We start from the raw sequence: 19,651 nt of genomic DNA on the forward strand, positions 1-19,651 counted from the left end.
CTCTGAGTTAGAAAAGGGGAGGAATAGGGTAATTGGAACAGAAGCAGGAGAATTAGACCCTGGTGAGATACATGAGATGGGGCAGAAGGCAGGAAAGACAGCAGATTCCCAGATAGGTTTAACGATCCAAGGGCTAAAGGGAGACTTTTAATCAAAATCAGGAAAGTAAGCATCCTGTCCTCTTTCTCTCAATACCTTTCAAGGCAAAACACAGAATATTGATAGGACAGGTCTAAGAGATGGTCTGAGACCACTCGTGTGTGTGCATGTATTTGTGTCTTCATGGGGAACAGGGAGGAACATCTTTAAAGGATGAGGAAGGGCCAGACGATCCAAAGCCCTTAGAATGAGGAAGACACTGGATATATGGTGCTATGGTTTGGCTGTGTCATCTTGAATTATAATACAGTAATCCCCATGTGTTGTAACAGGGAGCTGGTGGGAGGTAATTGAATTATGGGGCATTTTCCCCCATGCTGTTCTCATCATAGCGAGTGAGTTCTCACACGATCTGATGGTATTATAAGCATCTGGCATTTCCTCTGCTGGCACTCATTCTCTCTCTTGCTGCCTTGTGAACAGGTGCCTTCTGCCATGATTGTTAAGATTCCTTAGGCCTCCCCAGCCATGCGGAACTGTGAATCAATTAAACCTCTTTTCTTTATAAATTACCCAGTTTCAAGTATTTCCATATAGCAATGTGAGAACAGACTAATACTTGTGGTCTACTGACCAGGGCAATGACACCTCACCATACTCTAGCTGGGAGAGATGCCTATGGCCATGGACCAGAAGCTTCCCTGGTGCCAGAATCCAAACTGGGGCCTCAAAAACTTCGGCAGACTCTGGAGAGGCCTTAAAGAGGTCAAGGGAATCATGAACTGATTCATTTTTAACCTGAAAGTCATGGCATTTTCTCAGAAATTACCAAGATTATGTTTTCTGCCATTTGATGAAAATGGGGCTCGCAAAAACACTGAGTGATAGAAATGGCTACATTCTCTTTTTGCACACCTAGCTTGATACTTGCTACCTTAGTCACCCACTTGAGATGTGGTGTTAGGCGTTTTTTGGGAATCTGCAAGGTGCTCTGAGAGTGGACTGAAGAGAGGCACAAAACATCACTAGAAGTTCTGACCAAGTATTTCTTTTCACTACAATCTTTTTTTTTTTTTTATTTTTAGGTACAGCTGTCATCAAGAGAAGGCCTACTTTGAAAAGCAGATGGCAGGAGTTTTGAATACAAGAAAGGAGTTCCCTGGGCAGATGGAGCAGACAAGACATGAAGAAGTGAAGGTCTCAACAGAGACGCAGAGGCAGAACAGAATATGTAAGAACAAGGGTTTGAGAAGAGAGAGACATGAACGAAGTCCTGGCTCCAGAGTCAGTAGCTGGGGATCTGGTAGAGAGCCCCTCCCTCTGGGATGAGTCCCTCCTCCACAAAATGTCTGTCCAGCCGCACTCCACAGTTGGACAGCACTGTGAGGGTTCACATGAGCATTTCATAAAGCCTGTGGGGCTCCCTCAAAGCACTCTTCCCTATCCATCTGGCAAACATTACTGTCAAATGCATCAGAAACCTATCATATAACACTTCCAGTTTTTTCATCATAAGCCCTTCCAAACGGCCCACTGCTATTGTTAATGACTCAAGATTCTGACATCTCCTTCATGGGACAAACTCCAGCTCTCTTTTTTTCTTCTTATTTACCTTACTTAGTACATTTCAATATATTTTCATGCAATTATTAGAACCTGTGCCTTCTACTTTTCCTTTGAAATGCTCTTGGTTCTTGCAACTACAGCTGCTTAACTTCACAGTGGATGAAATCATCACAATCTAGAAAATCATTTTTCTGTCTTTTGGACAAGATTTCAGAATCATCTCCTGACTATGCAGCGGGCTTGCCTGCAGAGAAGTGTGATTCTCAAGGATACATTTGTTCTGTTATAACTTTTTGTATGATACTTGAGCTGAGTTCATAGTTCCTCCTAAAGAAAGATGCCATCATGGTAGAGCACTGAATTAGTAAACTTTAAAGCTAGGAAAGAACTTTAAAGGCCGTTTATTACAGCTTCAGAAGCAGAAACATAGGTTCAGAGAGATGAAGGCCTTTCCAAAGGCCACTCCTCCAGTGAGGTGCTGAATGAGGTTTAGAAGCTTGGTGGCCTAGAACCCTGTTTAGTGTTCTTTATGCCACACTGTTTTTAATCTTCTTGCTTGACTAGTGTGGAAGTCATTTGTGGTGTTCCCCAATACAGGGATACCTCGTGTTATTGCTCTTCATTTTACTGTGCTTCACAAATACAGCATTATTAACAAATTGGAGATTTGTAGCAATCCTGCATCAAGTCTGTCAGCACCGTTTTTCCAACAGCATGTGCTCTCTTGTGTTTGCATCAGCATTTTTTAGCAATAAATTATTTTAATTAAGTTATGCACCTTGTTTTTTTAGACATAGTGCCATTTAGACACACTTAGTAGACCACAATATAGTATAAACGTGTACGTTTTCTATGCACTGAGAAATTTATGTGACTTGCCTCACTGATATTTGCTTTATTTTGGTGGTCAGACACTGAACCTGCAATCTCTCTGACATATGCCTATATTTCCTTGGGGAGATAAAGGAAGAAGTTGGGCATGCTTGTTTTGGCTAATGAAATGTGAGCCAAAGCAAAGTGTTTCACTTCCACTTTAAGAACCAGTAGGTGATTCTCCAAGTTCTTTTTCTGCTACCATGGCAACAGGCAACATACCAGATAATAGAAGTTTCCGCCAGCTGGGGACTACCAGGAGGCTGAGGACAATGTGCAGCAGAGCCCCGGCTGACTCGTAAAGGACATGTAGGATGAGTGAAAAATAAACCTTCACGGTTGTAAGCCACTGAGACTTGGGTGTTGTGTGTTGCTGCACCATCACGTAGCCTGTCCCCACCAGGTGAGCCTGAGGCACACCTCCATTCCCACAGCACACCTGTGTGCAGGAAGACTTCGGAGGGCATACAATGCAGGAGATCAGAATTCTGCTCCATAAAACATTCTAAATTCCACAGATCACCAGCATTCTTTCTTCCTCTTGGCTTATATTAGGGATAGGGGATGTGGTTTATTACAAAGAATGAGTATTTTGATAGCTTCTCATTCTTTGAGCTGTTCTGCAGGTAAGTTCCTGGTGAAAATATTCTCTAGTTTCAGGGTTAAAAACAGAATGAATTAGATAATTTTAATAAGTTCAGTGCATTATGACCTCAAATGCATCATCCTGTGCTTACACACACATACATGTGCAAAGATCTTTGGTTTCCTTGGAGGCTTTCTATCTAGATAAGTCTCAGCACTTCACAAGTTTCCTAACTTTATAAGCACCAACATTATGGCAAGTTGATGCTTCAAAAACATCATATCATCAGGTATTTCATATGAATAGTTACAAAATTAATAGAAGCTCCTCACAGAGTAGTAAGTGAGCCTCTGTGACCTTGGGTAGGTCACTTACCATCTCTGGGCCTCAGTTTCTCATCTATAAATGAGGATAGTAGTAGTGCCTGCCTCCCAGGGTTCATGTGAGAATGAAGTTGGGTCATGCACATCATGTCTGGTTCATAATAAGTACATAATGTTAACTATATCTGAGCCATAAAGTACATAGACATCCAAAAAGTAAACTCGATTCAGACTTCTTGCTTTCCAAAAAGGGTGAATTCAGAAAGCATTTGGTTCACCAAGTACTGACTTTCTGGAAAAGATGTAAAACCACAGTCCTGCCATGTGGAGGTTTTAACACACTTTTGAAAACACAAACAGATGGGTAGGTAAGTAGGTATTGCTAACAGTTCAGGAAAATTTCCCAAACCTCTTGCTGAGGGCATAGATCCAGCTGGGAAAATCTTTAAAGGGCAGGCTCATTTATACTTTTTCCATCTTAAATATTTGGACTTTTTCAGGTTTACAACAAAGCTTGGAAAATACTAAAGGTTAAAGGAGAATTGAGAGCTGCCAAGGAAATGAAAGATGAGGTAAGCCTCCCAACTCCTCTACATACATGGAGTTGAATCTTCATTACAAGCGACCTTTTTTCATGTTTTATGATTCAAAATTCCAGTAATAAGCATCACAAAATATCATGGACAGAGGTGGGCAGCAGAACATAGTGTTTAGGAGCCCAGACTCAAGCTGGGTGAGTCTGGGTTCGTATGTGCCAGCAGTATGATTATACTGAGTTTGTTGCCTACTCTAAGTTTCCTTTGCCTTATCTAGAAAATATGAATGATGAGCACCTATTCCAAAGACTTGGCATGAGGATTAGCAAAGATAGTGCATATAGAAAGCACTTAATCAATATTAACTATTGTTGCTAATATTCTCTTAAATGGAGTGTCTGGTTAGTTTAATATTTTGGTCAAACTGTGTTTATGGGGCCAGGTGTGGTGACTCACACCTGTAATCCCAGCACGTTGGGAGGCCAAGGCAGGAGGATCGCTTGAGCCCAAGAATTTGAGACGAGCCTGGGCGACATGGTAAAACCCCTGTCTGTATAAAAAATATTTTTTTTAAATAGCCAGGTGTGGTGGGATGCTCTCTTGGTCCCAGCTACTCAGGAGGCTAAGATAACTGAATCACTTGAGCCTGAGAGGTTGAAACCGCAGTGAGACACAATCATGCCAGTACATTCCAGCCTGGGCGACAAAGACTCTGTCTCAAAAACAACAACAAACTATGTTTGTGTATGCCCTACCTTCTTCCAGAAAGAATTTAAGGGGGCTGTTTTGATGAGTAAAGGATTGTTCCACATACGATGTGCTTTCAGCAGACCTCCTACCAAGAGGTGAGCAGATTCTGAAAGAGGCAGTCCACTCCTTGCCTGCTGCATTACTGAAGCCATGCAGAACTTGCTACCAGTTCTGTGGGGAACAAGGATCTGGTATGGATTTTCAAGAAGGCTGTTTCTTCACTTAAGTTATATCTTTGGAGCATCTTCAATGTGCCAGGCATTCATTGTTCTAGGAGCTGGGAATAAAGCAGTGAACAAAATAGACAAAAATCTCTACTCTCATGGAGCTTACCTTCTTAGTAGAATAATTTCTCAAATGATATGATAGTGAAAAGCCTGTGAAAACTGCCCAAGTGCCAACAGAATCAGCCCACATTCCTTAGCTGGCTGATCTCCACCATATGTCATATGTATCCTAGACCATATACTTATAGGGTGTGCCAAGTTTTAAAGAATTTAGAATACCATAAAATATAGTCACTCTTCAGTATATGAACATAAATCGTCCTAAATTTTTGTTCACAGGCAAAACCTTGTATAAGTTTCCATTAATTCCAATCATAAGTAATGCAAAAACTATAATATTTCTAAAAATGGAAAAGCAAACTTGGGAATCAAGTTAGTAATATCAATAATAGTATTTAAAATTACTGTAGATAACTGTAAACTCTATTATGACACAAGTGAAATGTAAAAATTCCTGAATCAACGTTAGTTTTTAAGACTTCATGCTTCTTAAGGCACTCACTATAAATTCAATAGTTCTGATATTATTGGTGGTTAAAAGTGGTTTCCCACTGATGATTGAAGATTTGTTCTCATCCTCAGACAAATAAAATAATATCCCAAAGATGATGACCTTTATGGTGTTATTGGTTGATTCCAAAATTACTCTGGAAATTGCCACCCAAGTTTTCTTGAAATGCCAGATCCCTGGGAATGCTGCCATTTTGAATCTTTGCAATGTTCTTGTGCTCTGAAAGTGCTACTGAATCACGAGCTTCAATTTAACATCAGCTTCCCCCAAGAAGAAGCTTGAGACTGTCAATACTTGGAAACCTAGAGAAAAATTTCTTCTCCTCTTTTGAAATACATGTTTGAGATACCATGCTTTTTGACAAAAGATCCATTTAATAATACAGACCATTTGCTTCGGTAAATAACCTATTTTTCAATAGTTATAAGGAATATGGTAATAACTACAGTATCAGCACTAGTCATTTTGCCTGTGGGTTGATAGCTGCTGCTGATGTCATATGTTTCAAAGCAGAGTGACCAGGTTCCATCCTTATAGAAGACAAACCGGGTATGTAAGTACATGACTTAGGTAAATGAAAACTCACCTAGCAGCAGAGACTTGCGATTTCAGCCATTGTTAATGACTTCAGATCCAGGACAGGATCAGATGGTGCCTGAGGGTCAACATTATGTTCTCAGTTCATCTCATGCCCTAGTAATGGTTACAGAGCTATGATTGATGAAATGTCAGATTAAATCTTTTCCTATTGTATGTTGATACTCAAAAGGCATCTGCCTGGAATTCAGCTTTCATAAAGTAGATACGATTATAAATAGTTTACGGTTAATATTCGTGCAAGATACTAACAAGAAATTAGGTTCACTGAGACCTTGGAAACATTTGCTTTTCTGGGGTTCTGAGTTGAGCACAGCTTTTTCTAATAACTTTTACAATTAAAAATCGAACATGGTTCTGGAAATCACCTGATCACTCTCCCAGAATCTTTACCCCTGTTCTGATCCATCACAACTGGTCTTCAGGAGAGAATGGTTACGTTTTGTTTCAAAAGTAAATTTCCTTGATGTACATCAAAACATATTGGTTATTCAACTGGTTTAAGGAATGTTGAAAGAAAGATGATTTATTCCAAACCTCTTGTTTCATGAATGAAGACACTTTCTGAGAGACTCTGAGCCAACGCTAAATATACAAATTAGATGAGATCATCTACATTAAGGATTCAATTCCGAAGTTCTGGTGGTGCAAAAAAATTGGACTATCAGGCCTCTTCTACTCAGAGGACATCCAAAACTGGGGGAAGAAAGGATATTTCTACTGACCTGAGGGAGAGCACTTAACTTTTAATTTAGAAAGACTCAAGTGTGTATCATCAGTATTTTGTTAGTCAGCCCTCAGTGTGCTAGTCTCCATGGGGAACAATCTGGTGTCAGGGTCCCTGCCTTGAAACACATATATTCAGCACCAAGGCAAGAGTATAGGGCATTTGGCTCTCCTGCGGAGCAGGCATCTTGTGGTCACCTAACCTGCTCATAGATGCCAAAGAAAGACAGTCCTGTGGCCAGAGCGGAGAGGCTCCACAGGGTCCCATTTCCCAGAGGGGCTCCATACCCTATTCCCAGTGTGGTAACTGCAAGAAAGGGATCCAAAGCACCAGAATCAAACTACTGCACTATCGAGTTAAGGATTTTGTTTCCAAGTTAGAAAACAGTGTCTGTACACCATTTTTTAAAGCCACTCTACATGTATTCTCTTAAGAGAGTCCCCGGTAGTTGTCTTAATGGTAATTACATGCTTGGGGCAGTTGACATCCACTGTTATTTTTCTGGAAGTGAGAAACGAAGGATGGGAGCAAGAGAGGAGGAGGGAGAGTTTTGAGATAATGAAATCCTTTTAATGACAGAGCCATGCCGTTAACCTAATTAAACTGTAAAGTGGTTAAAAAAAAAATCCAGGTACTAAATGGAAATGAAGAAATAAATCAGCAGAGACAGCAGCACTTCTGGGAAACCTTCTGAATTCCGAATACTCTGACATTGCAGTGTCCGATTCTCACCGTTGTCCTCTGCAGCCCCTCGGCCTTGTGCAGGAGTTCTTTAAACTGACCCGTCCAGTAAGGCTTGATTTACAATATCCATATCAGGTCTCCAGTTCCTCTGGGAATGTGTGTTATGCAGCTCATATATTTCAAAAGACAGACCAGTCAGTCAGATATGATGGCAGAGCACTAGCTGCAGGGTCAGGATGAACATGCTCTCCTGGCCTTATTGCTAACCAGATGTGAGACCTTGGACACTATGGCTTAGATTCCTTCACTATTTTCATGTACCTATACCCTGCCTACTGTGCACTTTTGTAGCTGTAATTCTCTTAGAAGAATTGCCTTGAGACTATTGAAGTCACTTTGTCTACAGGGGCAGAGAGTTGGAAGTTCTTAGGAGTTTATAACCCATTGGGCAGCCATTGGCCATTGACTAACTGATGCTGAGTTTGACAGCCCAGCTTTCATTGGCACTGATCAGGACAGACTCTAAGGTGTAACTCATATTCCGGAGTTTCCTGTATAATCAGGCTAAAATTACTGCCCACAGGGACTCTCTGAAAATGTACCTGTTCTTGTTTTTTTCCTCTTCCCTGTCCAGCTTTCCCCTCTTCCATGCTGGTTTCTCTTGGGAGTGTTTCTTTAATAGATGACATGAATCTTCATTTAAGAACCTTCTGGGCAATCTAACCTAAGAGATACGTACTGTATTAGTCCATGTTTGCACTGCTATAAAGAAATACCAAAGAATGAGTAATTTATCAAGAAAACAGGTTTAATTGACTCACAGTTCCACATACCTGGTGAGACCTCAGGAAATTTACAATCATGGCAGAAGGCAAAGGGGAAGCAAGGCACATCTTACATGGCAGCAGGAAAGAGAGAGAGCAAGGGTAAGTGCCACACTTTTAAACTATCAGAGCTCATGAGAACTCACTATTACAAGAACAGCATGGGGGAAACCACCCCCATGACTCAATCACCTCCCACCAGGTTTCTCCCTCAACACATGGGGATTACAATTCGGGATGAGATTTGGGTGGGGACACAGAGCCAAACTATGTACTTACCATAAAGAAACCAGCCTCAGTTCCTAGATTTAAAACTCATCAGTGGTGCTCATGAGTGTTGTAGAAAGCCAGCATAGTGAAAGAAATGAAGGACTACACAGCTTCACATGGGACTTCTTCCTCATTCCTTTGACACCATTGCCAGCCACAACACTGGGAGCGGAGGTGGCATCATGGTGTGATGAAGCCCCACCCTCCTACAACAGCTCTGCACCCACACCCCCACTCAAGTTACTCTGGCCCATACACTCTATTTATATGTCAATCACTACTTTCCATCCCCATCTAGCAACAATTAGCTAATTCTTTTCACTCATAATCAAAGACAGAGATCTTACACCACCAGCCCAGGGATTTTACTTTCATTTCCCTTGTGAATGTCTCTAAAGAAAAGCACTGGGTTTATAGGTGAGGGAGATCCTTTGGTTTAGTGGGTGGAAGAGAAAGGTAAGAGACTTCAGAATCCCACCTCAAGCCCATCATGGATTCACTCTCCTTGCTTGACAAGTTCATTTGACATCTCAATATGTTCATCAGTGGCAGAGCCATTAATATTTATAGACAGTCCACTAGGTGCCTGGAATTATTCTAGGCACTGACTTCCTCTTGGAAAACAGGGGAATTGTCTGCAGTGCACCCCCACAGTGTGGTGAAGATTAATTAATATAAATCAGTAATTGTCTGAATAATGCAGAGCGCTCAGACACCAGGCAATTGGAAACTGTGTAAATGTTACACAGGATGAGTAATAACAGCTAACGGTTGATGGACAAATTTCCAGCAAATTTAAAGTCTCTGTCAACCTGTTAAGTGAACGAAAGCAAGCACTTTCTTGATAGCTTATAATTGATGCTTTTGTTTTTCTGGCTGCCTAGGCAGGGGAGAGAGACAGAGAAGTGAGCAGCCTGAACAGCAAGCTGTGAAGCCTGCAACTTGACATCAAGAAGCTGCATGATGCCTGCAAGAGACAAAGGAAGACCTTGCAAGACAATCAGCTCTGCATGGAGGAGGCAATGAACAGCAGCCACGTAAGGGACTTGGCAGCGGCTAGCCACCCCTGCTCCCTTGACTTATGCCTCTGATTCCTTGGGGGGAAACAATAGAAAGTTGTTTCACTGTTCATTCAAGAGCACTTATTGAACAAGCAATGAGAGAGAATTAAGAGAATTAAACACGCATACCCTAATACACATACATACAGAAAATGTCATTCTTGCCTTCAGGATTTTTCCATCTATCTCCAAGGTCATGTACATGCTAGGCACAATATTTTCCTTATCTGGCCTTTCACACCTGTATTTACAACCCATTGCCCTGAAAATATCAGATCACAGTGATACAAGGAGAGCAGCATCTGCTATGGATCTCAGATAAACTTCTAAGTCAACCATGAAAATAAAAACCATCACACCTGCTCCAAGGTATCAGTGTTCATCGGGGTAGCAGGGGGTCTTTGTTGCCGCACCTGTGTCTCACTGCTTGCAAGCTTTTCTTCTGGACACAGGAACCTGATCTTAGGACAAGCTCAGGTTCTCAAGAGTTAATGCCCCTAGAAGCAACCCTCAAGCAATATCAGATGGGGGATGGTAGATTAAATCTCCCACCTTCCTTTCTCCCTAGTCAGAGGTAACTCAAGGCATTCTGTCTCGTGACTTCCTCAATAGAACTGAGCCCAGTTGCTCACATGGGTAACTAGCTTGATGACACACCTTTTTTTCGACCAAATTCTTTTTTTTTTTTTTTTTTGTTACGTAAGTAAGTTCTTTATCAGAGATTTGTGAGATTTTGGTGCACCCATCACCTGAGCAGTATACACTCAACCCTCCTTCACCCCCTCCTGTCCTTTCCCCAGAGTTCCCAAAGTTCACTGTATCCTTCTTATGCCTTTGCATCCTCATAGCTTAGCTCCCACTTATAAGTAAGAACATACGATGTTTGGTTTCCCATTCCTGAGTTACTTTACTTAGAATGATAGTCTGCAATTCCGCCCAGGTTGCTGCAAATGCCATTTATTCATTCCTTTTTATCGCTGAGTAGCATTCCATTGTATCTGTATACAACATGCCAAAATAAGGAAGCAGCCAAATGCCCATCAATCAACGGGTGGACACACCTTTTATCAGCTTTCTTCCCTTCCTTGTTTCAGTCTCCCACTCCCCAACCAGAGTCCTAAGACCACCTCCCACATCAACTACTACTTGACCCTCAGTTCCTTGTCACAGAGCCTGCTTTAAAGGGTGCCCAAGCCAAGACACTCAGTAACACTGATCCTACGTATGTGTGAACACGCAGACCTCCTGGCAAGAGCATCTTTCTGGAGACTGATTTTGGACCAATACTTATCTAGAGCCTAGGCTGTTCATCAGCTGAGGCAGTTTCATTTCAGTCTGAGGAAGGCAATTTCGTTTCAGTCTGAGGTTTTCTTTCTTTGGAAGCTCTAAACCCGAGGTCTTTAAGTCAGTCTCTAAATTTATCCACACAAGCTGGAGAGCCAGCTGGGAGACATTTTCCCACAGCTCTCCAAACACTTCATGTTTCCAAGAATTCTTTACTGGTGATCTTCCTTTCCATTTAGTGACTTGAATTCTCAGTAAACATAAAGCAGGTCGTAGCTGCATAGACCTGTTGCTGGACACCCAAAGTTAGCCTCTGGGAGGCTGTGAAGCCACCACTGTATTCTTCACTGTTTGTGGTCAAGGATCTGGCCTCTTTTCATTGCGTCTATTAAGAGTTCTCCCAGGACTTACTGCTTCACTATTGAAACCACAAATTGTTCCTCTGCAATGCCCTAGAAATACTACCAACAAAGCATTTCTACTTCATGTCATAAGCATTGCTTTCCTCAGGAAGTCACAAATAGAGAAAAAATCCACTGGTTTCCTAAATGGATCTCAGGAAGAAGATTATCATAATTTACTTCTTTCTAAATATTAACATTTTAGGACATTTCACCATTGCTGTCATGAGTTTTCTTATTCCCCCAGTCAGGAAAAGCCATGTGGCTTATAAATGTACCTGGCAACTTGGAAGGAGAAAGGTATTAAATTGCATTTTATTATTCTAATTGCCCAGAAGAAGGTCTAACAGCTTGAAACAAGCTTTAAAGCGGGCTCTTTTTTCCCCTAGCACTTAGTGCAGAATTTAAATAGCAGACTACGCATACAAATACACAATTAGATGTAGACTTATACTCATCCGCTTGGAAAATCCCTTTAAGATCTGCCTTCCACATGGAAATGTAATATGGGAACAAAAGGGAAACCAAGACTTTCTGAAATTCTGACAACTGTCTAATGAGGAGCTGGGGAAACAAGCAGGAGTTAGGACCACAATTATGTAAGAAGATTAAAATATTACATTAGATGTTATGTATAACAAAAGGAGTGGCAGGGAAGGGGTGAGTGATAGAAAAGAAAGTGACATGACCTTGCAAATCAAGAATATGTTATGCTCCCAATCTTAGGAACAGAGCAGGAAATAGGGTGAAGAGTGCTTTTTTAAAATTTGCACTTCCCTTGCCTCACTATAGAACTCACCCTGCCCCGGAATTGAAAGAGCATCTCAATTAAAGTGAAAGGAGAAAAGAACAAGAGAGATATCATAATAAAATAATCAAACCAGAAAAGAAAGGGCCTTTTGAGCCATTTACCCAGGCTGCATTCCCTGATGGGAGCATAGGGTGCATGCCCTTATATTCAGTAGAGCTCAGATTGCCAAACTCATCTTTGAAGTGTACAGAGGACACTATTTTTATCATTAATCTATATAAGGCAAGTTTAATTCCTACAGATAAAAGTAATTCGTTGAATATATGAAGATTAGTAGAATCTTGATGGGCATTATTACACAGTATCATTTTGAGTCATTGGGAATGAAAAAATATATATTTAATTGAATCTCCTGAATGCAGTCTAAAATCCTGGACTGGATATTGGAACAGAAAAAAAACATTAGTGAAAAAACTGGTGAAATCCAATAAAGTATAGTTCATAGTAATCTTCCAACATTAATTTCTTAGTTTAGACAAATGTACCCAGTTATTTAAGAAGTTAACCTTAGGGAAATCTGTGTGAAGAACATATGGGAACTCTCTGTGCTACTTTTACAATTTTCCTGTAAATAAAAAATTATTCACTGGGTGCGGTGGCTCATGCTTGTAATCCCAGCACTTTGGGAGGACGAGGCGGGTGGATCATGAGGTCAGGAGTTCGAGACTAGCCTGGCCAACAGGCTAGTCTCTACTAAAAATAGAAAAATCCACTGGCCATGGTGGCGGGTGCCTGCAATCCCAGCTACTCAGGAGGCTGAGGAAAGAGAATCACTTGAACCCGAAGGCAGAGGTTGCAGTGAGCTGAGATCAGGCCATTGCCCTCCAACCTGGGCAACAAGAGTGAAACTCCATCTCAAAAAAAAAGTTATTTTAAAATACATTTATTTTTAAAGTGAATTTCAGGCAAACAGAAGTCACTAGTGAGAATAATATCTAAATTAGAAAGATGCATCTAAAATTAATTCATGTCACTTAAACACACAGTTCTATGCTCTACTGGTACAAGGAAGTACAAGAAATACAATTTGTAGAAGACATCAAAAGTAACAGATAAGTTTGGGCGTGGTGGCTCACGCCTGTAATCCCAGCACTTTGGGAGGGCGAGGCAGATGGATCACCTGAGTTTGAGACCAGCCTGGCCAACATGACGAAACCCTGTCTCTACTGAAAATACAAAAATTAGCCAGGTGTATTGGCAGGCACCTATAATCCCAGCTACTCAGGAAGCTGAGGCAGAAGAATCACTTGAACCCTGCAGGCAGAGGTTGTAGTGAGCCGAGATTGTGCCACTGCACTCCAGTTTGGGTGACAGAGCAACACTCCATCTCAAAAAAAAAGTAACAGATAAACCTATCCGGTGATATAAGGCTAAACTTGAGTTCCAAGGGAATATCTCGTTTACCTCAAAGACAGGAAAAGAAGTTCATGAAAGTGCCTGAAAAAGTGATTTAATCCTCATCTGTGCTAATGGTTGCTGCTGCTACCTCTCGAACAAGAAGAAACTGATTCAAAAGCCAGTAACGCCTCATGCAATTCAGCTCAAATTTGAAGATTTCCTAGATTGTCCCATAGACCTCAATACCAATAAATGAAAATCACAAATTTAATAGATAATTTTGTATGAAAAGTTCAATTATAAAGCATTTAGATTTTTTCAACTATACAAATATATTCTCTGGGTTCTGCTATAGCCCAGACAGTGTTAACTTTTTTTTCCTATTGTGGGTTTTGGTCCCCTCCCCAGGAAATTATTCCAATTTGATGTGTCCAACTCTTAAGTTTCTTAGTAAAGAAAAAATCTCCATTAAAAAAAGATAGGGAGACTTTTTGGTTCTTAAATGAAAAAAAAATCATTGGGGATTTAGTTATCAGAACAATGCCAACCTAGTCAGTGAAAACTAGAGCAGGGAATAAAATGGTTAAAAAGTATTTTGAAAATCCAGCTTTAGGCAAATCAGCAGGGCCTGATGACATACTTCGAAGAGTACTTAAGGAATTGGCAGGTGTTATTACATAGCTGCTAGTGATTATTTTTGAGAACTCAAAAGGATAAAGAAAGTCCCTGTAGACTGAAAAAGGGTAAATGAAGTGCTCATCTTTTTAAAAAGGGAAAAAGGACAATCCTGGTAATTATAGACCTGTCAGCTTAACTTCAATACAAGGAAAATACAGAACTTAACATCAATCAATTAGCATCAACTTGAAAAGCACAAAGTATTGGGTGGAAACCAACGTGACTTTTCAAAAGGCAAATCATGCCAGGCCAATTAATTTCCTTCTGTGATCAAGTGGCCACATAGGCGAGGAAAGAGCAATAGCTATAATCTCTTTGACCACAAGTAGGGCTGAAAGGTTGACTAAATATGGGAACAGGTTACTATGGACAGCCAGCAGTCCCCATCTATTCAAGCAGCTGAGACCTGGATAGAAATCCAGCTGAGAAACCTGGTAGACCAGAAGGCCTCCAGAATCACATCTCTCTCCACATGGTCATTTTAAGAACTAATCTTACCTCTGTAAAATCATTTCCAATGTGCTTATTTTCTTCAGATCTCAGTTTAAAAGTCAAAGAAGACTCTAATAAAATATCTGTGTCTTCATTAGAAAGAACGTTTTTTAGAAAAAGACAAAGAAGCAATAGGAAATAAGTTGGTGCCTTTGTGATACTGCTCTTCAGCACATTTGTAAGTGAAGTGTAGGCTTAATCCATAGTGTGTGATTTTCTATTTAGAAAAATAAACTTTTGAATACATAATGATAAATAAGTAGAAACTTAATAGGTCTCAAATAAGTCTAGGCATTTCTCCAAGTCTTTGAAATTTGATTCCTCTAAACCCATTGATACCTGTAGTGTACAAATGTTTAAAATTCCTATCCACAGAATTCTAGTTTCTCTGCAGATATAAGCAGTCCTTGGATCTTTATAACCAGGCAAATTAGGTCAGGTGCTATATTTGTCCTGTACTGGAAGAGATGCATAAATTCTCATCATCTGGCTAGCCCATCATGTTGCCTCAGACCAAAATTAAACCCAGAAGATTCAATATGACCTCTGGGGAAGATAAAGCATTGACATTTCTACAGTATCCCTGCCAGGCTGCTAAGCTTTATACACATCATTTAGGAAAAGGCATTTATTTCCCACAGGAAGCTTTAAGGCCAAAGAGCAATTCTAAACATACCTAAGTATAGATGGGGGTACCAGGTACTAGAGGGGAAGCCCTAAAGAGTGAGAGAGTTTGACTTCTTTTAAAAGAAGGGCACTTCTCATTCTGGGCAATGAAGAAAAAATAGGGACACAGAAGGAAAGGGAAGCAGAGAATGAATGTGCGACAGGAGACCACAGTTAGTTTTCAGCTGGGTCATTCACACTCGGCAGTGAACAGGTGCTTACAAAGCGAAAGAAAAAGGATTATGGCAAAATCTGATAAAGTTTTTTTTTTTTTTTTTTGAGACGGTGTCTTGCTCTGTTGCCCAGGATGGAGTGCAAGGGTGTGATCACAGCTCACTGCATCCTCAAACTCCAGGGCTCAAGTGATACTCTAACCTCAGACTCCCAAGTAGCTGGGACTGCAAGCGTGTGCCACCATGCATGGCTAATTTCCTTTTTTTTTGGACAGAGTGTCACTCTTGCCAGGCTGGAGTGCAGTGGTGCGATCTCGGGTCACTGCAACCTCTGCCTCCTGGGTTCAAGCAATTCTCCTGCCTCAGCCTCCTGAGTAGCTGGAACTACAGGTGCACACCACCAAGCCCAGCTGATTTTTGTATTTTTAGTAGAAATGGTGTTTCACTGTGTTGACCAGGATGGTCTCAATCTCTTGACCTCACGATCCGCCCGCCTTGGCCTCCGAAAGTGATGGGATTGCAGGCGTGAGCCACTGTGCCCGGCCAATTTTCTAATTTTTTGCAGAGATAGTGGTCCCTCTATGTTGCCGAGGCTGGTCTTGAACTCCTCATCTCAAGCCGTCCTCCCACTTTGGCCTCCCAAAGTGCTGGGATTATAGGGATGAGCCACCATGCCTGGCCTGATAAGCATTTTATTGGGTATATACTAAAATAAGCCCTTTTGAATTAACCCTACTGCAGGATGTTCACTCCTTTGCATTAATTCTGTCCATGTTAAGTACTTATTTGTGATCATGTTTCTTTCCAAGTAGCTCCCCACCCTCCTAACTTACTTTGTAAGCAGGAGGACTCAGGCTCTTCAGAAGCCCCTCTATCCATGAATATGCACATACACACACATACATGTACACGCCACACACACTACTCCCAACTCCCTTCTCTCCAGACGTCATTCAAAGATGAGTTGTGAGAATAGCAATATTCTTATCTTGAAAAAAATGAAAGCACTTAACAACAACATTGAATATAAACGCTGGCAGTTATAGCTACACAAAGTAAATACAAAATTTAGCTTTGTTCAGCTTAGAAAAGAAGTCTCATCAACTTTCCTCCAGTGACATACACTGGATAGTCAGGTCAAGAGTTCAGTGTGTCTTTTGCCTCGAATTTCTTTTGCCTGGTGACCATAGTGGGCCCATTTTCTCTGTCTGTCTTCTCAATTCTGAGGCACTTAGGATGAGACACTTTCAGGAGAGCCTGGAAAGGGTCATTTAGATTGTACTGACACAATCAGCTATCATCTTTCTGGTTCTGCACTGTGCTGAGCCTCCTTTACCTTCTCTGTGCTGCCACCACCACTCTCAATAGAGATTTTCTGTCTTTTACATCCCAGCTCTTACTGAATTAATCTCATTAAAATTCCATCTCTCCAGTTATTCAAACCAAAACCCTGGCATCATCTGTTATGGATGACTATCATGTCCCACCACCCAACTTGTAACCCAGCAGCAAATCCTGTGGCCTGTCATTTCAAGATACATCTAGAACCCAATAACTTCTCTCACCCTCCCTTACTACCATCTTGGTCCATGCCATCATCCTTTGTTGTCTGGGTTTTTGAAGTAGCCTCCTACCTGGTCTCCCTGCTTCTGTCTTCACCTGCCTAGAGCTGATTTCCAATAAACAGTGAGCGTGTCCTTTGTAAAAGCTCAGGGAGATCATTTACTCCACTGCTCAGTACCTTCCAATGGTCTTTCATCTCCCCGAAAGAAGTTAGTATCGAGAATTGCTATATGATCCTAAAGAGCTCACCTCCTTTTCCTATCTGACTCCATCAGGCACACCTTTCCCCCTTACTTTCTCTGCTCCAGCCAGAAAAAAAACGTGGCTGCAACCCCTAGGGCTCCTCAAATACCACCAGGTATGCTTCAACCTCCAGGGCTCTCTCCCTGGAGCATTCCAGATGCCTTCTTTTGCCTCCAAGTTTTGGTTTAAGTGTCAGCTTCTCAATTTGATCCCCCAAGCAAACATTTAATTCAAAAATATAACCTCCTCCATCCTGGCATTCCTCATCTTCCTCCCGTGTTTCACTCTCCCCTATTGCATTTTGTCCTTCTAATACACTATGTATATATACTTGCTTAGTTTTCTCTCTTCGCATGTTAGATGCGAACTCCACAAAGCTGGGGATTTTGTCTGTTTCTTACACTGTTATATCCCCATTAGCTAGTGTAGTGCTTGATGTAGTAGCTGTACCAGAATATTTGCTGAGCACATTAATTAAATGAAAATATCATACCCACACAAAGGCTAGTATGTTCATAGCAGCAGTATTCATAATAGCCAAAAACTGAAACAACCCAAATATCCATCAACTGGTGAACAGATAAACCTAATGTGGTATATTTATACAACAGAATACTGTTCGGCAATAAAAAGGAATCAAATGCTGATGCTTGCTGCAACCTGGATGAGCCTCTAAAACATTATGCAGCTGGGCACAGTGGCTCACACCTGCAATCCCAGCACTTTGAGAGGTCAAGGCAGGCAGATCCCATGAGCTGGAGACCAGCCTGGCCAGCATGGCAAAACCCCATCTCTACTAAAAATACAAAAATTAGCTGGGTGAGGTGGTGCACGCATGTAATCCCAGCTAGCAGGGAGGCTGAGGCATGAGAATCACTTGAACCAGGGAGGTGAAGGTTGCAGTGAGCCAAGATTGTGCCAGTATACTCCAGCCTGGGTAACAGAGGGAAACTCCATCTCCAAATTAAAAAAAAAAAAAAGCTAAGTTAAAGAAACCAAAAAATTATATATTAAACAATTCCGTATGTGAAACGTCTAAAAAAGGCAGAAAATCTATAGAGGCAGAAAGCAGATTTGTGGTTGCTTGGAGCTGGGGTAAAGAGCGGGAGTGACTGCAAATGGGCATGAGGAAATTTTGGGGGATGATAGAAATGTTCTAAAACTGGATTGTAATGATGGTTACACAATTCTATAAGTTTATTACAAGTCATTGAATTGCACACTTAACAATGGTTGCATCTCATGATATATAAAGTATACCTTAATAAATCTGTTTTTCAAAAGTTAATTTAAAAATTTGAAAGCCAGTGTATTGGAAGGACTCTGTTAATGAGGCCAAGGCCACAGGCTCAAAGCCTTGAGAGCCAATGAGATTACTTGAACTCTATTTTCATTTCTTTCATTCAATACATAGGTATGTATGAATATCTAATGTAGGCCCCAGAAGAGCAGACAAGACCCTGCCCTCCAGGAGTTTATAATCTAATTAGAGGTTAAAATGCACAGAAATAGTTATAGACAGAATATAGAATACCACATTAAGGACATGCTAGTAAAACCTGTGGTATTGGAGCAAAGATAGCTTGGAAGGGAAAAAACAGGAAGGACAGCAGGATTTAAACAGAATCTTAAAGAACGAGTAGGAGGAGAATATGCAAGGTTGGACACTAAGGACTGCCTACAGGTTACCTCTTTATCCACCTTTCCCTCACATGTCACTGTCATAAGGGATGATGGAAAATACAGAACATATAGATGCATCATCAACTCAGGGATGTGTCCTACCAGCAGAATACCTGGCACAACATAGGTGCCTAGCCTGTGTCTAATGAATGAATTAATGAATAAAGGAATGAAAATATAGGATGAGACAAGCAGCATTTCAGGTCGATTATGGATTAGCAGGAAGAGTTCACACCACACACACACACACACACACACACACACAGAGAGTAGCATCTGCAAAGTCACATCTTCCTTCAGGCGAAGGAGACAGAGTCAGTGCCCAGATGTACCTGAACAATATCTCTGCCTCTCATTTTACAGCATTTCAGAATCCCCAATAATTCACTCTTGACTTCTTGCAATGCTCCTGTACCCAGGTGTTTTTAATGCCAAGTTTAGTCCAAGAACTGTGGCCAGAAGTCCATTTCCTCCCAAGTCACTTGTGTTATCTTTATATGGGAAGGCAACATATCAGCATATTATTACACATATCTGCCTAGGTCCTTTATGTGTATGTTTTTTCTTCTGACCTAAATAATAAGATTTTGATGGATAAGAACCATTATTTTTCTTCTATTGAATT

The 19,651-nt window shown here is 41.0% G+C and overlaps 1 protein-coding gene across 5 annotated transcripts in view; it reads left to right on the forward strand.

Moving 5' to 3' along the window:
• The first annotated feature begins 2,768 nt into the window (after positions 1 to 2,768).
• Positions 2,769 to 19,651, forward strand: part of PMFBP1 (polyamine modulated factor 1 binding protein 1) — a 52,059-nt gene continuing 35,176 nt past the window's right edge. For 2 of the 5 annotated variants that reach the window (XM_017966892.4, XM_035282371.3), the window contains exons 1-3: positions 2,769 to 2,941; positions 3,948 to 4,019; positions 9,518 to 9,670. In XM_017966892.4, coding sequence (XP_017822381.2) covers positions 9,644 to 9,670 — 27 coding nt within the window. In that variant the 5' untranslated portion in view covers positions 2,769 to 2,941; positions 3,948 to 4,019; positions 9,518 to 9,643. Of the gene's footprint in view, positions 2,942 to 3,072; positions 3,165 to 3,301; positions 3,414 to 3,947; positions 4,020 to 9,517; positions 9,671 to 19,651 lie in introns of those variants that run through there. The other 3 variants (XM_035282370.3, XM_035282372.3, XM_035282368.2) reach the window with 2 other exon arrangements.

The sequence above is a fragment of the Callithrix jacchus genome, chromosome 20 (genome assembly GCF_049354715.1).
Source record: "Callithrix jacchus isolate 240 chromosome 20, calJac240_pri, whole genome shotgun sequence".
Taxonomy (NCBI): domain Eukaryota; kingdom Metazoa; phylum Chordata; class Mammalia; order Primates; family Cebidae; genus Callithrix; species Callithrix jacchus.